Below are 21120 nucleotides of genomic sequence, written 5' to 3' on the forward strand. Positions count from 1 at the left end.
AGTTATGTATATAGGTAGATCATCTACAAGTTTTGATGAGTTAATATCAAAACATGTGACATAAATAGTATATCTTTTGATTGCACTGACTTAGAAGCTTAATTTTTTACACTGACAAGAGATAATAGAGCTTGGTATTTGGCATAAATTCATCTTGATACGTTTATCCATTCCAGGGGAAAAGGGGTTTTAACAGATGGACAACAAATAGCAAAAAATTGTTTGTATGTAATATAATTACAAATTAACAAATTTTTGGATTTTTTCCGTTACTTGTACTGAGAAATCTTGTTTCTTGCAAAATTTCATGATCTATGTCAACTGGGAGTGCTCTATTGGTTGTAATGAATGAATTTAAGAGTGTCAGAATAGAGACATAAATGGCCATATCTTTTGGTTCAACTGACATAGAAGCTTAAAGCTTTTACATCACCAAGGAGCCGTAGACTTTAGTTTTTGATATAAATTTCAAAATGATGCCTCTAACCATTCCTGAGAAAAAAGGGTCTTAACAAATGGACAGACAGACAGACAAATGGACATTGTAAGTAAAAGTAAACTCATTCCAGATAGCTGAAATTTTAATGTGAAGAACTGTGACTTATGTTTTGGGGAACTAAATAATCTGAAGCATTCTTTGTTGTGATTACTTTGACCTCAAAACAAGTATGTGAAATGTCTTTGTATTTTAAGTCTTCAGGGAATACATTTCAATCTTTTATAATTGACATAATTTTTTTTTCTTTTGTATCTCATAGGAGACTAGGGTGATGCTCACATGTCCATACCACAGTCTTGCATAAGCTTCGAGTGGCCTCAGGCTGATGCTAAATAACAAGTACCTCAAATATCTTGAACAGTACTGGTGAACTAAGATTCTCAATCTTGGGTTTGCGTAGTGCTACTAGATCTCTATTACTCTAAGCTCTATGCGTGTATCAGTACCAATCATTAGATGTAGCAGTGGATTGTTTTGCATTTCAGAGAATGGAACTGGTGGCTTAACTTTCTGGACCACAAGGAAAAACTTCTTTAACATCCAGTCAACTTCTTAGTGAGTCGTGTACTTAAGAATTAAATGGATGTAAAGACAAAATAGTCATTAGTAAGTTGAATCTTCAACATCAGACATAGTTTATTTGTATTACTCTTATTAGGGCATTTGAGAAGTCCTCTGCTTTGGTGGATTGTGTGTTCCTTCAGATTTTCATGAAATCAAAACAATTATTTTTCAATTTATTTTTTAAAAACTTCCATTTGATTCTGTGCACCACTGGTGCCCAGTCACAATTGCATCTGAAGAGAATGCAGGCAGTTTGTCCTTCCAATGACGTTTCTCCTGAATAAAATGTTGTAATAGGTTGTTTCCTCCTGCCTATATACCTCTAAAGTCTTATGATGGCATGCACTACTGTGAGTTTGTTGAATTGTAACTCACTCAAATGCATTGAAGATGGCTTTTTATAGTGGAAATTTGGATATACAAGAATAATAAAAAAACTAATGGTATTGCAACTCATTGCTGTGTTCCTGCCCTCCCTTTAGTCATTGTGCACAATGGTTCCATATGGAATTAAAGTTGGTTAATAGGTAACAAGTTACAAGATGTGTGAAAATGAGTTTGAGTTACATGATGGTGGGAGAACAGCTTGTACAGCTTACCTTCTTTTTTGTATTCAGAATGCTGTATGACAAATTGCTTGATATCCCAAATCTGTTGAACACCTGTGTAATTGGACAGTTTCATTGGAGACTGTGATTGTAAATTTAAAATTTCCTCATGAAAATGCAATAGTGGCAGTATTGCATAAGTTATTAAGTTTTAGTGTTGTTTTTGTCTAACCTAATGCATTTATGACTAGAACTGCAAAAATAGTGGTAAATTGAAAGGCTAAATGTGGCAAAGTATCAGAGAGGTAGCCAATGATGAACTACAGAAGTTCAGTTCTTGTTCTTGCCTAAAACTCACCCAGTTCTTGAAACATAGATTGGATTCATCTGTCTCAGTGTGAGACCTTACATCCCAGACTGAATGCAATACTTAGGTTGTCAGAAAATGTGACTATGTGAAAAAGTGGTCCAGATTTTTATAAATCTTGAAATGAATGTTACTACTAATTGCATGAGCCAGTTATGCTGTTTCATTCAAGAATTGCGTTTGATAGAAAAAATTTATTGAAAAGGAGCCTCCATTGTTTACATCAGAGAATACTCTCAAAATGATTAATGTAAAAGTGCCAGTGTAGGTAATAGAAATCCATACGAATATCACATTTACAATTATTATTTTTCTGAAGCACTTCATACCAATACTGGTAAGGTTCCTTTGATACGTGCACAATCAAATCCTCCTCTTTGTTTCTGTAAGACAGTGTTACATCTACTATCACTTTATTGTTGAGAGGAAATTAATTACAGCAAATGTTGGTGTGATTTTTAAAAAAGGACATAACCACTTCCTTCCTCATGCTTATTCAATTGAGCTAGTGCTCAATGTTCATAGGCTTCAAATTCTAAACTACCTTCCATTTCCAAAGTTAGTAGGCTGGGTATCACGTGGAGCATTGCAACTTGAATTTGGCTACTCCAAATGGATCACCATCAAGCAGTCCGTATTTGCCACACCAACAGTACCCTTACTACAAAGGGACTGTTATCAATCTACAACAGTTTCTCTAATCACAGACTATACAGAATTTTGGTCTATATCGTGTATCTGTCATTTCATCAACTACTTAACAGAAAGACTATCACAGAACTGATCAAGAACTCCCAATGCACTTTATCTGATGGGAAACTTTAGCACTGAAACAGTCTCAGTATCCTTCTTACACTCGTCCCTTTTTTTATCAGGACATAGTTGCTTACTTAATGATGACCTATGTCTTTGTGCAATCTGTAAAGGTGTCCTTTACGCTCAGTACCTCTTCCTGCTCTCTGTCTCTCATACAAATACTTTGTAGCCATCTATGTACTCTCCAGTGACAACTTCTGTTCATAGATATATCCGATGAAGATAGCAGTAGGACAAAGAGAATTATTAGTTTCTCCATGTTTAGAGAGTGCTGTTTTCTGCAGCTATATACTCAATTAGTGAAAGGCCACTCCAGTTGTTGATATATTTTTTATTTAAATCCACTGTCAGTTTCAGCCTTCAAATACTGTGTCAAAGCTAAAACTTATTATGGACTTAAATAAAGAATATATTAACAAGTTTAATGGACCTTTCATTGATTAAGAAATACAATTGCCCAGCTGGATTCTCAGCGACATTTAACTGGACATTTATAGTCAGTGAGATATGTTTGAATTTCACGAATGCATCGAAATCAGGTGCAGGTAGGTAGCACTGCAGATGTCTTCCTGCAAACTTGGACACTTTCCATTGCTAAATCAGAAATCAAATACATTGTTGAAGAGAGCAAGAATCACTTGCAGAAGTGTTCCCTCCTCCCCTGACTACAGTGACATAATGACCGAGACATAGGGTTCATGTTTGAAAAGAATGAGGTTCAAATCCTAGCTTAGTTCTCATTAGTATTTCTAAATCACTTCAGGTGAATATTAGAATCTACTTGCTATTTCCAGGAATATCTTGCTAAATATATTCCACTTCCCTCCTAGATCATCTTATATATTCTTTTCTTTATCATCTACAAACTGTGTAAACATCTCGTACATTCATGTAATTTTTTCATTATTATTAATGGTTTTTTTTTCTCTGATCATATAAAAAAGTAATGATCACTCCCAAGAAGTTTCTACAGACATTGTAAATTGTTGAATTCTTAATCTATCTTCGTCTTTATGTTAGTTACATGTTCCATAGATTGTTTGAACAATTCTTTTGTCAAAATGATGTGGAACAATTCAATTTACAGAATATGTGTACATGATTAGTGCTAACATTAATGAACAAATTATCATTTTATTACTGGTCATACAATTACACTTAAAAACACCTATCTTTTTTACTGGCTGTCAGTTTTTAAGTAGCAATTCTTCACTGGAATAGAAGCAGTTGTCCGGAAGAAATGGTTTTAAATTAGATTTAACCCTCTAACAGACGTACCATTTTTCGTAACATGAGCAGGTGCAATGGTCATACAATTACACTAAAAAACACCTGTCTTTTTTACTGGCTGTCAGTTTTTAGTAGCAATTCTTCACTGTAATAGAAGCAGTGGTCCAGAAGAAATAGTTCTAATTAGATGTAACCCTCTAACAGATGTACCATTTTTCGTAACATGAGCAGGTGCATGGTGCACTTTGTACACATGTAAAGAGCTGTCTTTATGTTACCAAGGTAAACATGTATCCCTGCCAACTGCTTATTTGATTACTAATTATCTCGTAGCTAACTGTCTCAGTGCGGGACTGTGCTGTTAGCTTGGAATTGGGTCATTTTCTTGTGCAGATCATAAATTTTTTCTCACCTAACTTGATGTTTATTTTATTTTACTGCTGCTCACTTAGACGTCTGACAGCACAACTTACTGCTGTGTCAGCTGAAGCAATAATGAAGGAATAGGCACAGCTTGCAAGTGTAAAACAACAGTGGAATGGTAGTAAACAATGTTATTTGTGATTGACGCACTTTATGCACAGACGCGTCCGCGTGAGGTTTAAAACTTGCTTTCCTCTGTGTCAGATATTTTATGTTATCAGGCAAATGATCAAAAATTTTTATTTGTGCATACTGAGCTCCTCTCTGAGCAACAGACAGCTTTAACAGTGGCTAATAGAGTTCATTTTACGATTAGTGTTGTAGGCATGTACATCACTGTTCTTTTCAAATTGTGATAGAGTATTTATGATGAAATTCATACGTATTATGACAGCACAGTTAAAACGCCTAGATCCTTGACAAGGTGCCTACATGATGTCCATAGGTGAGCACTACACATTATTCTTGCTTCTTGCTTTTGTGCTATCAATACTTTCTTTGTAAGTGATGAGTTACCCCAAAAAATTATTCCGTATGACATTATTGTGTAGAAATGTGCAAAATATGTCATGAGACTGAAATATTTGTTTCCAAGATTAGCAATTGACAAAGAGCAAAAGTGGCTGAATTTGATTGCTTGCGAAGCTCAGTGACATATTTTGTCCAGTTTAAGTTTTCATCAGCATGTATACCCAAGAATCTACTCTACTTACTGGCTCCTGCTCGTGTGATACATCAGTTGTTGGTACGATTCTGTTTGATGTACAGAACTGTTTGTATAGTGTTTTCTCAGGATTTAGGGAGAGTCCATCTTTAATACCTAATAAGTCTTTGGAAAATATCATTTACTAACTCTTCTGCTGCTTTCTCTCTCGTGGTATTTATTATAACACTAGTATTGTGTGCAAAAAGTACCAATTTTGCTTGTTAAATGTTAAGTGAAAGGTCATTCACATGTATAAGGAATATAAGTGAACTCAAAATTGAACCCTGTTGGACTCCCATTGTGATTTTACCCCAGTCTGTCTTCCCAACATTGTCTGAGTTATTCATGACAACTTTTTGCATTCTGTTTGCCAATTAGGACAAAAACTACCTACTTGTAAAACAAAGAGTTCCGTAAAACGTTAGTTTTTCTAAGAGAGCATCATGCTCTACAGTTTACACATTCAAAGGCCACAGAGAGATCACAAAAAATGTCAACTAGTGATATATTATTATTTAAAGACTCTGCAGTTTGGTGAATGAAGGTATAATAGCATTCTCAGTCTAGCAACCTTTCTGGAATTCAAATTGTGAAATGCTAAGTAAATTGTTTCCACTTACTTGTGTGACTACTCTTGAGTACATTACTTTTTCGAATATTTTGGAAAAAGATGCCAGTAAGGTAATTGAATGATAACTATTTAAGTCTGTCTGGTCACCTTTCTTATGAAGTGTTTTAATAATTGCATATTTTAATCAGTTTAGAAAAATTCCCTATGCCAGATACACATTGCTTATATCACTAAGGATATTACTTATTAAGTTGGAACAACATTTCAGAATTTTGTTTGAAATTCCATCAACCCTGCAACAGCTTTTATTTTTTATAATTTTTATAATTGTACTAATTTCAGTGAAAGGTGTTGGTACCACCGCTAGTTGTGATATAACACACCAGACTAAAAAGTTAGTCCATCTGGACACATCACACTAATACTATGCAACGTTGCTTCCAGCCTTGATGATAATGACCTCACTTTGGTGAGGAAGAGAGTCCACAAGTTTCATCAGGTAAACCACATCCAGCTGAAGCCACTAACTGATCATTAGATCCCATAGAGCTGCCAGATTGCAACTATGTTGATTGCTGCATTTCGCTCACTATTATGAATAGTCTCCGACCTTTTCTGTCTCATTAAGTTCTAGTGATTTAGCAGACCAATCAAGATGTGACAGGGTGCCTGAGTATTTGCCAAACTACGGACGTATGCACCTTGTCATCTTAGAAGATGGAAGTGTCCACAGCATACTCATCATGAAATGGAGAAGTCTACATATACAATCTGCAAGCCACCATACAGTGCATGGTGAAGGGTCCTTGTATTACTAATAGCCATTTCCTTTCCTGCTCATCTCACGAATGGAGTGAGGGAAAAACAATGGTCTAAATGCCTCCATACAAGCCCTAATTTCTCTTATCTCTGTGTCCTTATGCTAAATATACTTTGGCGGCAATAGAATTGTTCTGCAGTCAGCCTCAAAGGCCAGTTCTGTAAATTTTTTCAGGAGTACCACACAAAGAGAACATCATCTTCTCTTCGAGTATTCACATTGAGTTCATGAAGCATTGTGTAATACTTGCACGTTGATTACAAATATAGAAACATGCCTTTGAATTCTTTCAGTATCTTCCTTTATTCTGACCTAGTGGGACCCCATAATCTCAAGCAGTCCTCAAGAGTGGGTTGCACTAGTGGCCTATAGACTGTCTCCTTTATAGATGAGCTACAGTTTCCTAAAATTCCTTCAATAGACAGAAGTCGACCATTTGCCTTCTGTACTACTGTCCTTATATCCTTGTTCCATTTTGTGTCACTCTGCAATGCTGTACCTAGATATTTAATCGACACAGCTGCATCAAGCAGTACATCAATAATGTTGTATTCAAACATTACCTTTTTCTTTTTCCAATTCATGTGCATCAACTTGTTGTTGTTGTTGTTGTTTTTGTTGTTGTGGTCTTCAGTCCTGAGACTGGTTTGATGCAGCTCTCCATGCTACTCTATCCTGTGCAAGCTTCTTCATCTCCCAGTACCTACTGCAACCTACATCCTTCCGAATCTGCTTAGTGTATTCATCCCTTGGTCTCCCTCTACGATTTTTACCCTCCACGCTGCCCTCCAATACTAAATTGGTGATCCTTTGATGCCTCAGAACATGTCCTACTTACATCAACTTACATTTTTCTAAATCTAGATCTAGCTGCCACTTATCACACCAACTAGAAATTCTGTCTAAGTCATTGTGTATCCTCCCACAGTCACTCAACAATGGTACCTTCTTGTATACCACAGCATCATCAGCAAGCAGCTGCAGATTGCTGCTCACCCTGTCCATCAAATCATTTATGTATGTACAGAATAAGAGTCATCCTACTGCAATTCCCTAGGTCACTCCAGATGATACCCTTTTCTCTGATGAACACACACTGTCAAGGACAACATACTAGGTTCTGTTACTTAAGAAGTCTTTGAGCCAATCACATATCTGGTAATCTATTCCGTATTATTCTTTATGATCATATCCATGTTACCAGTCTGCAGTGGGGCACTGTGTCAAATACTTTCTGAAAATCTATGATTATGGAATCTACCTGATGCCCCTCGTCTACTGTTTGCAGAATGTCATGTGAGAAAAGGTCAAGTTGAGTTCTGCATGAGTGATGCTTTCTAAATCTGTGGTGATTTGTAGACAGTAGTTTTTTTGTGCCAAGGAAATTTATTACATTTGAACTCAGAATACTTTCAACTGTTGTGCAGAAAACCAGTGTTAAGGATATTGGTCTGTAATTATGTGGATCGTTCTTTTACACTTCTTATAAACAGGAGTCAGTTATGCATTTTTCCAGTCACTTGGAACTTTGCTCTGGGTGAGAGAGTAGTGGTAAAGGCAAGTTAAGTGAGGGTGCAATGCTGCAATCTGTAAAACCCAACTGGTTTTCCACTGGACGTGGTGACTTATTTGTTTTCAGTTCTTTCAGTTGCTTTTCTTTGCCAGGGATACCTGTACATCCTCTATTAGGGATCTTGTGTGACAGAAAACAGTAATGTTGAGATAAATACCCAGCTTTTTGTTCATGGTATGTGACTGAGTGGGTCTAAGCATGATATGAGAAACAGCCCCGAAACTTCTCATAACCACCTCCAGTCTGAACTACAGCAACTACACACTGTGGGCTTAACACTTCATTGTACTTTCAACACTTGACATCATTTGAAAACAGGTAAAATTGCAAATTCTTCGGCCACATTGCATGTTCCCAGTCACCTAATGTCCAGTTTCTGTGTTTTTTGACCCACTGAAGATATGCAGTTTTATCTGTCACTGAGAGCAATAAGTTTTTGCAAGATACTCAGCCCCTAATATCCTTTGCAAGCAGTTTCCTTCCCAGTTTTCACTCAGGATCTGCTGTAGGGGACCTGCATCCACTGATAGCAGCAATTCCAGTCAGGTTTGAAACAGACTGTCATTGACAAAAGGTCACACTTGTCTCCAGCTCCTTTCGGTTAGGATCTTTTTACACTCACTAATCTCACACTGTGTTACTGGCTATGCATGGTACAGTCTGTGTTTATCCACCAGCTAACTGTGCGACTTCATTTACAGTTTCATTATGGGCGCATTGGAACATGATAGTTCTTCCCAGTGTTCTGTCACACCTTCATGTTGACTCATCTTCCTGTGCTGACTCCATATAACTGGCTGGCACATTCACACTACTTCATTGCAGTGCTTTACATCAGTGTTGGATGGCCACATGACTGCCAGGTATCATCTCTACACCATCTCCATATCTGCTGTCTATTCCTCCTCCTCCAGATCCCATATAGTCTGCTTTGCAGCTGATTTCCAAATCTGCCATTAAAGTATTCTGACAAGTTTCCACTCACCTGAAGCTCTTGGCAAGCTTTATGTTTAATCCTTTTTTTCCCACATCTTCACTAGTATTGTTCACTGGCATAAAAGTAATAGATTCTGCTTTGAATATACTTTAATGCAATCAGCCATGTTTCTGCCCATAAGGATCCTTCCACTTTTTTCTCGTGCCTGCTAAGTTCTTGTTGTGCATAATCACTGCTCATGCTCCCTCTAGTAGTCTCTCAGCTGTTATAATAATGTGATTACTTGTTACTTACTTTATTTACTGTTGTTTCTTGTTTATTACTATTGTCAGATACAGGTCTGATAGCTGTTCTCTCTCTTATTGTACTTGAAGAGTTCACACATGTACAAGCCCCATACTTAATACCAGGTGGTTGTAATAAAACTTTCCATATTCAGCATGTTATAATATGGAAACTAATTACCGTACAAGTACCGAACTTGGTAGCATTAATGTCAAGGACATGGGGAAGAGAAATAACACAGAATCAGTTCACTCAAAACACTTTTAATGTGCTGCTACGGTACATCATACCATTACATGTCAGTACTGCTACAAAAGGGGCCCAATACAGCACCCATCAGTGTCCAGAAAGTCTGAAAGTGCAGGACTGCATTCTGCACGGCAGAATGAAGCATGTCCATAGGTATGCTGGCTACCTCTCTTGATGTGCTGCGCTTCAAATCAGCACATGTGTGAATGAATGTTTCCCTGGTAAACCCTGTCCTTCAGGTATTCCCACAACCAGAAATCACAGAGACTGAGATCAGGTGATCATGCCGGCCAAGCATTTGGAAACGATCACCTGATAATTTGATTGTTTCCAAATGTGCTTCAAAGAAGCAGGTGAACTTCATGCGCAATGTGCGGTGGCTCCCCATCTTGCATGAAAATGTTGAGTTCAATGTGTGTCTTTCCTGTAGGGTGGGTATGACATGCTGACGAAGCATATCACAATAACACTATAGTAACACTGGCCAGTCACACTGCACATCTTTGTTCCTTGAGCGTCAACCTGCTAAAAAAAGAATGAGCCAATGATGAATGTAGTCGTAATGCCACGCCATACAGTGACATGTTCATCATACAGAGAAACTTCGTGCACAGTGACTGGAGGTGAAGATCTCCACACTTGGCAATTCTGTGTGCTCACCTCACCAGTCAGAGAAAAATGAGTTTCATCTGTCCATAAGATGGCCCAGGGCGTGCCCTTGTCAACTTCAGTCCTTGCGAGAAAGTGGAGAGCAAAGTCAACATGTCACTGTGTGTGTCCTGTGGTGCAAGCTGCTGTATGATATAGATCTCGTATGGATACCATTTGAGAATGGTTTGAAGCACCTTCCGTACAGTCGACCACGGGATGTTCAACTGTCGTGACACAGGACATTGGGAATTGCACACAGCATTGTCTGCCATAGCAACAGTAAATTCATTAACCACCTGTGGTGCAACCAGTTGTTGGCCTCTCTTCCCAGAGCAATGCCCAGTTCTCCAGTTGATTCAAACTTCTTCATCATGCTTCACACAGCAGCTGGAGAAAGAGGACCCTTCCGTAATCCTTTCAGCTGGCAACAGTCTCGAAGTGCAGCTGCAGCATTATTGTATTTTTGATAATAGAGCTTCACCAATAATGCCTTCCTCCTTTTGTCCAAGCTCGTGTTGACACATCAACAAGTGCACTGCGACCTGTCAGGTGTGTGAGACTATGAATCACAATGACTGATCACGGCACCTGGTGGCCATAGTTGGAAATGGACTGTGGTGTTGTGACACATGGAAATTGTGCACTCCATATTCTGGACATTGATGCTACTATGTTTGGTACTTGTATGGTAATTAGCTTCTATGTTATAATGTGTTAAATAGGGAATGAATTGTAACCATTCGGTACTTCATGTTTCAAACTGTTGATTTCTGTTTCTTTCACCTGTGTTTTATTCAAACACTTTGGACAAGATCTGTCAGTTTTTCTTACCTGTAGGGGACTTTTGCAGAGTGTGTTTGACCCTACCATGTTTTTCATTGTGGTTTACTGCACTAGATGGATTAGGGTAAGTTCATTCCGAGAGAGTGACTCTTTCAGTTGTTGAACTACTGTGGACATCTCTCTGTACTTCTTTGGGGCTTCCAGATCCTTCCACTCAGCACTGCTGACACATTTGATGAGCCAGCATCTTAGGACAGGTAGGCGAGTATCTGGTGTGGTAAAATATAGTGACGTAAGATCAGACAGAAAACTTGTAATGTGTGTTTGGCAATAAGTAACTATTATAACTGTAACGCACGGCTTTCCGGAGTGGAAGGAGTGCCCGGTCCATGGCATGAATGTGCCCAGCGAACTTGTCAAGGTCTGGTGAGCTGGCCAGTCTGTGAATGGTTTTTAGGCGGTTTTCCATCTGCCTCGGCGAATGCAGACTGGTTCCCCTTATTCCGCCTCAGCTACACTATGTCGGCGATTGTTGCGCAAACAAGTTCTCCATGTATGCGTACACCACCATTATTCTACCACGCAAACATAGGGGTTACACTCGTCTGGTGTAAGACCTTCCCTGGGGAGTCTACCGGTGGCCATACCGCACAGTAACCCTGGGTTCAGTGTGGGGTGGCGGAGGGGTGAAGTGGACTGCAGTAGTCGTCGTGGGGTTGTGGACCACTGCAGCTGCGGCGGGTACGGAGCCTCTCCATCATTTCTAGGTCCCCAGTTAACCTACAACATACAATTATTATAACTACTTTTTTAAATTAAAATATTGTTTGCGTGTATATTTAATTTTCCTTTATTCTCTTTTAGGTCCAGGAAAACTTCTTACTGTGGTGACATACCTGCAGCGTGAATGTGATAGGCAAACTAAACATGTGATAACTGAGTTCAGCAGATCTCGTCATTTAGAAAGGAAAATACAGCAAGTAAATGACCTCATGAGGAGTAGCATTGGTGGCACCAGCAGCAATATATACAGTAAATCACTAGAGAAATTAGATCCGAAAGATTTGGATCTCTTATTGGGAGAACTGACCATCATGCATTCAAGAGCAGAACTTTATGTTCGTTTCATAAGACGGAGAGTTCTTGTAAGTGTATTAAAACCATTCGAAACACTTCAGATTGTATTATTCTCTATATTTGTCATGATGTGTTACTGAGAGAGAATTTTCAAATATTTAACACTATTGAAACAAAAATAATCAGTTATTGATAATATAATGTAAATGTATAGGTAAAAAGTCTACTCACCAAGCGGTGGCGGGGGAACACACACACACACACACACACACACACACACACACACACACACACACACACACACAAAAGGATTTAACTCTTACAAGCTTTCGAATCCAATGGCTCCTTCATCTGATAGAAGAGTTGAAGGGGAAGAAAAGGGGATGAAGGAAAAGGACTGGATCAGTTTAGGGAAAGGGGTACAGTTCAGGAAAGTCACCCAGAACCTGGGGTCAAGGGAGACTTGTCGGACAGGATGAGAAGGAAAGATTCAGTCTTTCCTTCTCATCCCATCTGGTAAGTCTCCCCTGACCCAAGGTTCTGGGTGATATTCCAGAACTGTACCCGTTTCATTAAACCAATCCAGTCCTTTTCTTTCTCCCCTCTTCCTTTCCCTTCAACTCTTCTACCAGATGAAGGAGCCACTGGCTCCAAAAGCTTGTAAAAGTCAAATCCTTTTGTGTGTGTGTTCTCCTGCTGCTGCTTGGTGAGTAGATTTTTTTGTATCTCCATTTACGTAACACTATTGAAATATTTATTTAGAAGACAAAGTATTAAGAACAACTCTGCACATTACGTGACACTTGACCCAGCAGCTTTATCTAAAATGCATCTTGTGAGAGGTTTGCTAATGGGTGCCACCAAAACAATTTATCATATGGTATGGCTTCTTTATTTTTGTTAACTTAGTTTTTTCACCACTCTTTAACTATAAAGTGAAATTATCTGTATTGTGCATCAGAAAACTAAAGAGAATATTTTCTGTCAGTTAGATATGTGGCACTGAAATATTTTCTGTTATAATAGCATGTATTACATGACTACTGAAGACGTACATTCCTGTTACTGCTATTGCACTATAGCTACGATTGTCTAGGGGTTCAATAAAAGTTCAAAATGCTCAGCTCCAAAGATTTGAAATAATTTTAAAAACTTATTTTGTATAATGCTGATTAAATATCTGCAACATGAAGTACATATCCGAACATTTTTTAACAAGTATGCATTTTACATAGAAAATACAGTGGACTTGAAACAAATTATAACTTTCTTTAGAGCATAACAATTAAAAATAATACATAAGAGGGGTGTTCCTTTATCAGTTACTAAAATAGGGAGCTGACTGTTTTGGAGCTAATGGGAATAGAATTTTATTTTCTGTTGTAACTTTTGAGGAGTTGAAGATAAGAGTGGACTAACTTCTTACTATTTTCAGCACCTTGTATTTCCTCCAACTGCTACATGAATTACATTTTTTGCTATTCTGTATGTGTGTTTTTACCTTTATGAAGAAAAGATTTAAAAATCATGGTAGTTGCAGATTAGGTATCTTCTTCATTTGCATATGCCTATTAGTTCTAGTACCTTTATGAAGAAAAGATTTAAAAATCATGGTAGTTGCAGATTAGGTATCTTCTTCATTTGCATGTGCCTATTAGTTCTAGTACTGTTTCAGTAATTGATGACTGGAAATTCCCTTTCTTTTTCCAGTAGTATGAAATTATAGCCTGAAAATTACAAGTGCATGTCAAAAAGTAATGTCTCCAAATTTTTTTATGTGAAAATCTCTTGAAGCTTTTTAAGTAAAATAAATGTTATTAACATCCTACAGCTTTATTCTTCATGTCTACATATTTATTTCTCAACATGATCGCCATGGCAACAACCTCATTTCTTCCAATGAGAGACCAATTTGTTGATACTGCCACTGTAGAATATGTGACATTGTTGACAGAGCCGCAATCTCACCTCTGCTCGTATTACTGCATCACTATCAAAGTGAAGCCCTCAAAGTGTTCTTTAAGTTTTGGAAATGGATGAAAATTGAAAGGGGCCAAGTTGGCACTGTACGGAGGTTGATTGATGACAGTGAACCCAAGACATCGTATTGTTGCAGGTGCTCGTGTGGTATGGCATAGACACGATGAAGGAAGTGTGCCCCATGTGTGAATATGTCTTTCAGTCCAGCAGTTACTGCATGCTGTTTCTCGTGCACCACCATAGTTACTGTACATTACACATCACCATGTTACATGCTACAATTCGGAGCCCTCTCACGGCAGAGAACTGCAAGTACAAACTCATGAACAGTAAAGATGTAGAATGCTTATGCTTATTACATTTGTTTTTATTTTAAAATCTTTAAGAGTTTTCACATGAAAAATTCTGAGGCATTATTTTCCAGCATGCCTGCATTTATAAATTATGGTGACTTCTGGAGAGGGCTGACGGTGGGGGTGGTACCTCTGTCTGCAAATTTCATGATGTAGTGTACGTCCTTGGTGTAATCCTGTATGTAAATTTGATATGGAAAGTCTTGAAGCGTGGACATGTGGTATCACCACTTACAGTTATTAACACGCAATGAAGTGGCTACATTGCCATGCCCATTCGCTATGTTCAGTGGAAATGCTTGGTGACTGAAACAACTAGAGCAATTTTGGTCGTGACAAATTTATTCTTCACAACTCTTACACTAAGTTACAAATACAATTCATCACTAATGGCCATCCGTACAAGCGCGTTGCACTAGCGGTACAGCTCGATCACTGATCCCGGAGGGTATACTCTCCAGTGAAGAGCCATGGCATGACTGCATGGACCGAGCGAGACAAAAGCCGCGTCACCAAATGTTCAGCTTCTGGTGTGACTGGAAGTGCCATGATGTCCGCGAAAGGGAGAAAGACACAGCCAAATGGAAGTAGAGGCATTGAGTCATCAACAGGCATATAAGCCAAACTAAGAACTTTGCTACCTTTTGGACAAATCCTTTTCTGAGCTAGAAAACACACACACACACACACACACACACACACACACACACACACACACACTGTAAAGCTACATTATGCTTTCATACACAATGATTTATATATGATAATGATATAGGTACGTTTTTGTACATTCTTAATCTCTCATAAATAATTCGCAATATTGAAGAAAGGGGTTTGATAAGTTGTAATATGTTGAAGCACAGGTATTTGTGATAACATTTTTACCTCCCAAGATATTGAGCTATCTGTTTTTATTACTATTTGTTGATGTGCAGTTTTAATGGTGTATGAGAATTCTTGGAAAATAGGGATGTTGTGATTTAAATGCATGCTTACAATTCTTGTAAATGCTTGGAAACATGGTTAGAAAAGGTTTTAAATCTGAGAACCAAGACTTGTATCACACTACACTTGTACGGCAATAGATAATGGAAGGAATTAAGGCAACAATTTGTCATATAGTTAGAAAGTACTGAGCAGTTGATTGGCATGTAAACAAGACTGAAAACATTGTTATGCTTTTGGACAATATCCTGTATAAGAGCTAAATAGTACAAAATGCACATACATCTGCACAGGTACATTTCCTGGCCAACTGCATTTTATGGGTCTGCAGATGTACGAGGGTGGGACATACGTGTCAGGTGGAATTGGCGAGTGGAGAAAGGAAGCAAGGGGAAGGGAGGAAGGGTTCAAGGGAAGAGTAGGCTGACTGTGTGTATCCTATGCACACCATATTAATTTTTCCCTTTTGTTCACTTGTCAATATTCTAGAATGATTTGGAGGTTGGGCTCCAAAAACCAGAGTCTCGTGTTGCAATGGTTGGAGAACTTGAAGCAATGCTGAAAGGAAGTGAACTTTCACACCGCATGCAAGAGCTGCTTGGCAACTACTTGCTGTTAGAAAGATATTTTATGGAGGAAAGTGTTAAGAAAGCAGTTGCTATGGACATTGTAGAGGATGGTTCAATAACATCCAGTATGGTGGATGATGTTTTCTTCATAGTAAGAAAATGCATAAGGTTAGTACTTCACAGTGGATTCATTTTTCTTTATTATTAATACAGTACATATACCTTCTGAAATCATTAAGTAATAAGTTAAGAAATTGCATTTACTAATATAAATTATTTTTCTGACTTTGTGATTAAACACGTTGTCATTTATCAATTTTAGTGTGAGATAGACAAGTCACAGTATGTGCTTAGGCTTTTACAGTGTACTTTAGAGGGCTAAACAATGGATATGTTGCCACAGAGCATTTTCCCAAAAATGATGATATGACACACCACCAGGATTTTTTATTTATCATGCTTTTGTATCATCACCCAACTGCCCACAGCTCTGATTTAAAAGTGTGCTGTTCAGAATTTCAGAGGTTGTCAATATTTGGGAGGGAGGGAGGGAGGGGAAGAGGAGGAAATTCTTGTCATTGCGTTGAGTGTGTTGTCTAATACCAGGGTTACAAGCGAAGGGTCAAATATCTATGAACAGGCGTAGTTCAAAATGTGTGGCATCAGATCAGACATTCACCATCTTCAAATGGTGTTTAGCTAGCAGTGCAGTTTTCAATACCATATACTCATGAATCTTTTTCCTCCCGTACCTTTATAGTTGCTGCTATTATAAAGTGTATATTAGACCCCAAACACACTTAAAGTGATAACAGACAAATTGTGTCTGAAAAGTTTGGTGAATGGTCCCAGAAAATAAAGGAAGCAGGAGTTACAAACAAAATACCTTTACTAACCTTCAAAGTAATCACCATTAACTACAACATACCTCAGATACTGATTGTAAAGCTGTTGGAACTGTACTAACAACAGATTGGGAGAACACTCAGAAGCACACCATTAATCAGTTACTCCAAGAGAAACTGAGAGATCACAGTAAAAATTTGAGGCAGAAAAACTTAAATCCACAAATCAGCAATGATATGGAAAGCATTGCTCTTTCAGAACTGAGTTTTCTCTTTTCTTGCATGATATCCCAGGAACCATGGATGAAAGTCAACAAACAAATTACATATTCCTAGATTTCTAAAAGTCTTGAACACAGTGTGCCACTGCAGACTGTTAACAAAGGTCCAAGCTTACGGAATACTATCTCAGATGTGAGAGTGGCTTGAAGACTTTTAAGTAGTAGAAACCAGTACGTTGTCCTGGACAGCGAGTGTTCATCAGAGACAAGGCTATAATCACAAGTGCCTCAGGGAAGTGCAATAGGACTGCTATTGTTCTCTATATACAGGTACATAAATGATCTGACTGACTGAATGAGCAGCAATCTGTGACTGCTAATGACACCATAGTGTATGGGAAAGTGTCATCATTGAGGGAACGTAAGAGGATACACAATAAATTAGAGCATATATGCGGTGTGATGAATGGCACCTGCTCTAAATGTAGCAAAATGTAAGTTAATGCAGGTGAGAAGTAAAAACAATGGTGTAATGTTTGAATACAGTATTAGTGGTGTCCTGCTTGATACTTATACTTCAATTAAATATCAAGGCAATAAGGACAGTGGTAGGGAAGGTGAATGGTCAACTTAGGTTTATTGAGAGAATTTTAGGAAAGTGTAGCTCATCTATGAGTGGCCAGCTTTGGTTTATTGGAAGAATTCTAGGAAAGTGTCTGCTGTTAGATTTGGTACTGGGATGTTCAGTCAACATACAAGTATGACAGAAATGCAACATGAACTCAAATGGGAATTCTTGTAGTGAAGACAACATTCTTTTTGTGAAACACTGTTGATAAAGTTTAGAGAACCGACATTTGCAAATGACCCGTAAGGACCATATAGCCAAGATAAGAGAAATCAGGGCTTGTACAGAGGCATATAGACAGCTGTCTTCCTTCAGTCTATTTATTAGTGGAACAGAGAGGGGGATGCCTAATAGTGGTGCAACGTATGGTGCATTATGAAATATATTTGTAAATGAAACTTTTGTACTTTCTTCCACACCAAATTGAGGCAATTATCATGGGTAGATGTGGCTTTATGTGGCAGTTGGGTCAGGTGTGGTTATGCAGTATGGCCTTCACTTTCAGCAGTTGTCATTGTTAATTAAATACACTTTTAAGACCATAACTTAAAAATGGCTACATGCTATTACCAAACTGATTTATATGTTTTATTAATTACTGTCTTATGGCTCATGTGACAGATGATGATAAATAATTCTTGTTGTCAGAAAATTTTAATATTCAGCACTAGTTGTAATAGCTCTTTCCAATTGCCTTAAAATATACTGAAAAGTTGTTCATTTTATTTTTCAAGGCGAGCCAGCTCCAGCTCGAGCATAGATGGTGTATGTGCAGTTATAAATAATGCATGTGGACTGCTGGAAATGGACTACTGTTCTGTACTAAGACAGCAGCTACGGCAAGGCTACCCTTCAGGCTACCTAGATCTTACACAGGCATATAATGTTTTGCACACAAGCATACAGCATGGCCGACTTCAAGCTTCTGACTCAGAACAAGCAAGAGTTCTGTTCCTGGTAAAGTTCTCCCTGCTATATATTTTATGAAAAATCTGTAGTCCTCTTTTCATTTTGAATTCAAAACCCCTTGTTATTCACTCAGACATGACAGCTGATTCATCATGATAGTCAAGATGCATAATCCCTGAGTATAATTACATATATTTTTATATGTTCAACTGTCCCACCAACACCTGATTTGAAGATATTTTCAATTCATTTATCTTCTTGTTAGTCTTTATCAGACCAACTTCTCACCAACATCATCTGAATGGAAAGCAATATGAAAAAATATAAATTACTTTTTTTACCTCATTTGCTAATTCCATGATATGTCTTGCTTACATTTTAAAATTGCTTGAAATTTCCATCTTTAGTGGTATTCAAGTTTTAACACATTGAAGAGACTGTGTAGCTCATATCTAAAATGGATGTGAGAAAAAAATTAATCCCTACATAATCTCACACATAAAGTGAAACACTTCACATAGTTGCAATGAACTGCATCAGTGGTCTCAGATCAGTTCTCTGCACTGCTACTGTGTTAATAACTGTACCTTCCTAGCTTTGGGCTGATGGGACAGAGTTAAAATAGTCCAGTACCAATGATAAAGTCTCTACAGTAATCTTAAGTGCACCCAAAAAGATTCCACTTTCAGACCATTGGACTGAGAAATGTTCACCTTTACCAATTGATGTACCACTTAAAACAGAAATATTCAAAAAGACTAAATGAGGATATCGATTTAAAGCAGACTAATCCGAAAATCATGCCAGATCAAAACATTTATAGTTTCCACAGAAAGAAATACAATTTATTAACACTACTTAAACCTTGCCAAGACTATCTCTCCAATAAATATAACCTCTAGGTAGCTAATGGCTCCATAAACTGATAAAAGGCCTCCACTGACTAATCATGCACTAAGCCACAGCACATGCATATAAGACTTCTGCGTAACTGATCGAAGTGCCATACACACACACTAGATAAGCATTTGTGAATTCTTGTAAACTTTCTGTGCTGAAAAAATAATTTTATCAATCACTGTTAATGACTTAACTGTTTTGCTATTCTCATTTACCATCCTTTTCCTCCCACAAATAGTGCTTTTCTAGTAACTGGTGTATTCTGGCAGGAATTCTCATATTATTATTATTTCCCTCTAAATGAAGTCTGAAACATTCTGCACTCATTGAGAACCTCTCTGACAAACCACTGCCCACAAGTTAAACAAAACCAGCCCATTTGCTTCTGGCTGCAGATATAAATTCTAGTAGCCTGGAAGCCATTGGGCTAGATGTGAATGGAAAATCACTGTCCCAATCAAAATACAAATTGGAGAGTAAGTCCTCAAAATACTCATCTCTACGTGCTAGGTAATGGTATTTTGCAGGCTAACAGACACTTGACTTAAAGAACAATTTTGGTTCTTTAGCTTTCAAAGAGTTTTTAAAGTCCCCGTGTCAGGATAGCAGTGCAAAGCAGGGAAAAGGAAGAATATGTGCACAAGTTCTATAATGAAATGAAATGTTGCTCCAATGCATTTATCAGGAGACTCAAACTAAAGCATTATTTGGAACTAAAAAAGATATAAATTAAGAAATCACATTGCATCTAGTTGAAAAATTACTCTGACTGAACCAAACTACAGAAAATAGTAAAAACCAAAATTTGTACTCCCAATATTAATCACTGGATCATAAGTGCATTCATCTTTGTCTTTCATTTTTAAGACAATATACTTATCACATTTTGTGCTACACATCTTCTTGGGAGATTTTTCAGATGGAAATTAAAGAGAAAAATGAAATGAAATGAAAGAGAGAGAGTTGAAATATTTATTTCCATGCATTTGTCCAAGTTATGTGGATTATTGTGCATCCAACATGCTGTAGACTTATGAATGGTTAATTTGATTTCACTAATGTGTGGAGACAATAGCAACAGTGCTCTTAGCTCACAGTTGCCCACACCAAAACTGAGTTTATTGTGCAGTTTTGTTCCCTGTGATTATAGTAAACCCAACCAGTATCCTTAATAAGTAGTAGCATGCCCTTTACTAGTTCTTTATTAGACACAATTTCTTCAGGTCTTTCTGACCCTAATATACCATGTCTTTTGCCCTCCTGAGCTTTTCATTGGAAGATAAGATGTGGTACAGTTTCATCCTCCTCACCACATAGTCTACACTTAGGAGCTTCTTCCTCTATACCTATCATGTGTACATGTTCCTTAAAGTCCTTAAGGCCAGTCGTGAGGCCTACCATGAATTTAATCTGTTTCCTGGTCAAAGTCAGGCTTACAGAACTTCTCTTGAAAAATGGCATCATTAGCTTGACATGTTTTTATTTTTGGATCATAGTCCAATATTGTACATGTTGTCTTATGATCCAGCTATGTAGTTTTGATTTTGCGGTCATCTTTGTGATAGTTAGGACAGGTTCCAGACCAGAAAAGGGAGTCGTCACACCTGTCCTGGGAAGTGTATCAGCTTTTTCATTTCGGCTAATTCCTGAGTGATCGGGGACCCACAGCAT

General features: G+C 37.8%; 1 protein-coding gene across 2 annotated transcripts in view; it reads left to right on the forward strand.

Annotated features, from left to right (window-relative positions):
- Positions 1-21120, forward strand: part of LOC126162063 (conserved oligomeric Golgi complex subunit 4) — a 122385-nt gene that overhangs the window by 44293 nt on the left and 56972 nt on the right. For both annotated transcript variants that reach the window (XM_049918322.1, XM_049918323.1), the window contains exons 7-9: positions 11887-12167; positions 15867-16114; positions 18375-18597. In XM_049918322.1, the coding sequence (XP_049774279.1) occupies positions 11887-12167; positions 15867-16114; positions 18375-18597 (752 nt within the window). The remainder of the gene's footprint in view (positions 1-11886; positions 12168-15866; positions 16115-18374; positions 18598-21120) is intronic.

This window comes from Schistocerca cancellata, chromosome 2, assembly GCF_023864275.1.
Source record: "Schistocerca cancellata isolate TAMUIC-IGC-003103 chromosome 2, iqSchCanc2.1, whole genome shotgun sequence".
NCBI lineage: Eukaryota > Metazoa > Arthropoda > Insecta > Orthoptera > Acrididae > Schistocerca > Schistocerca cancellata.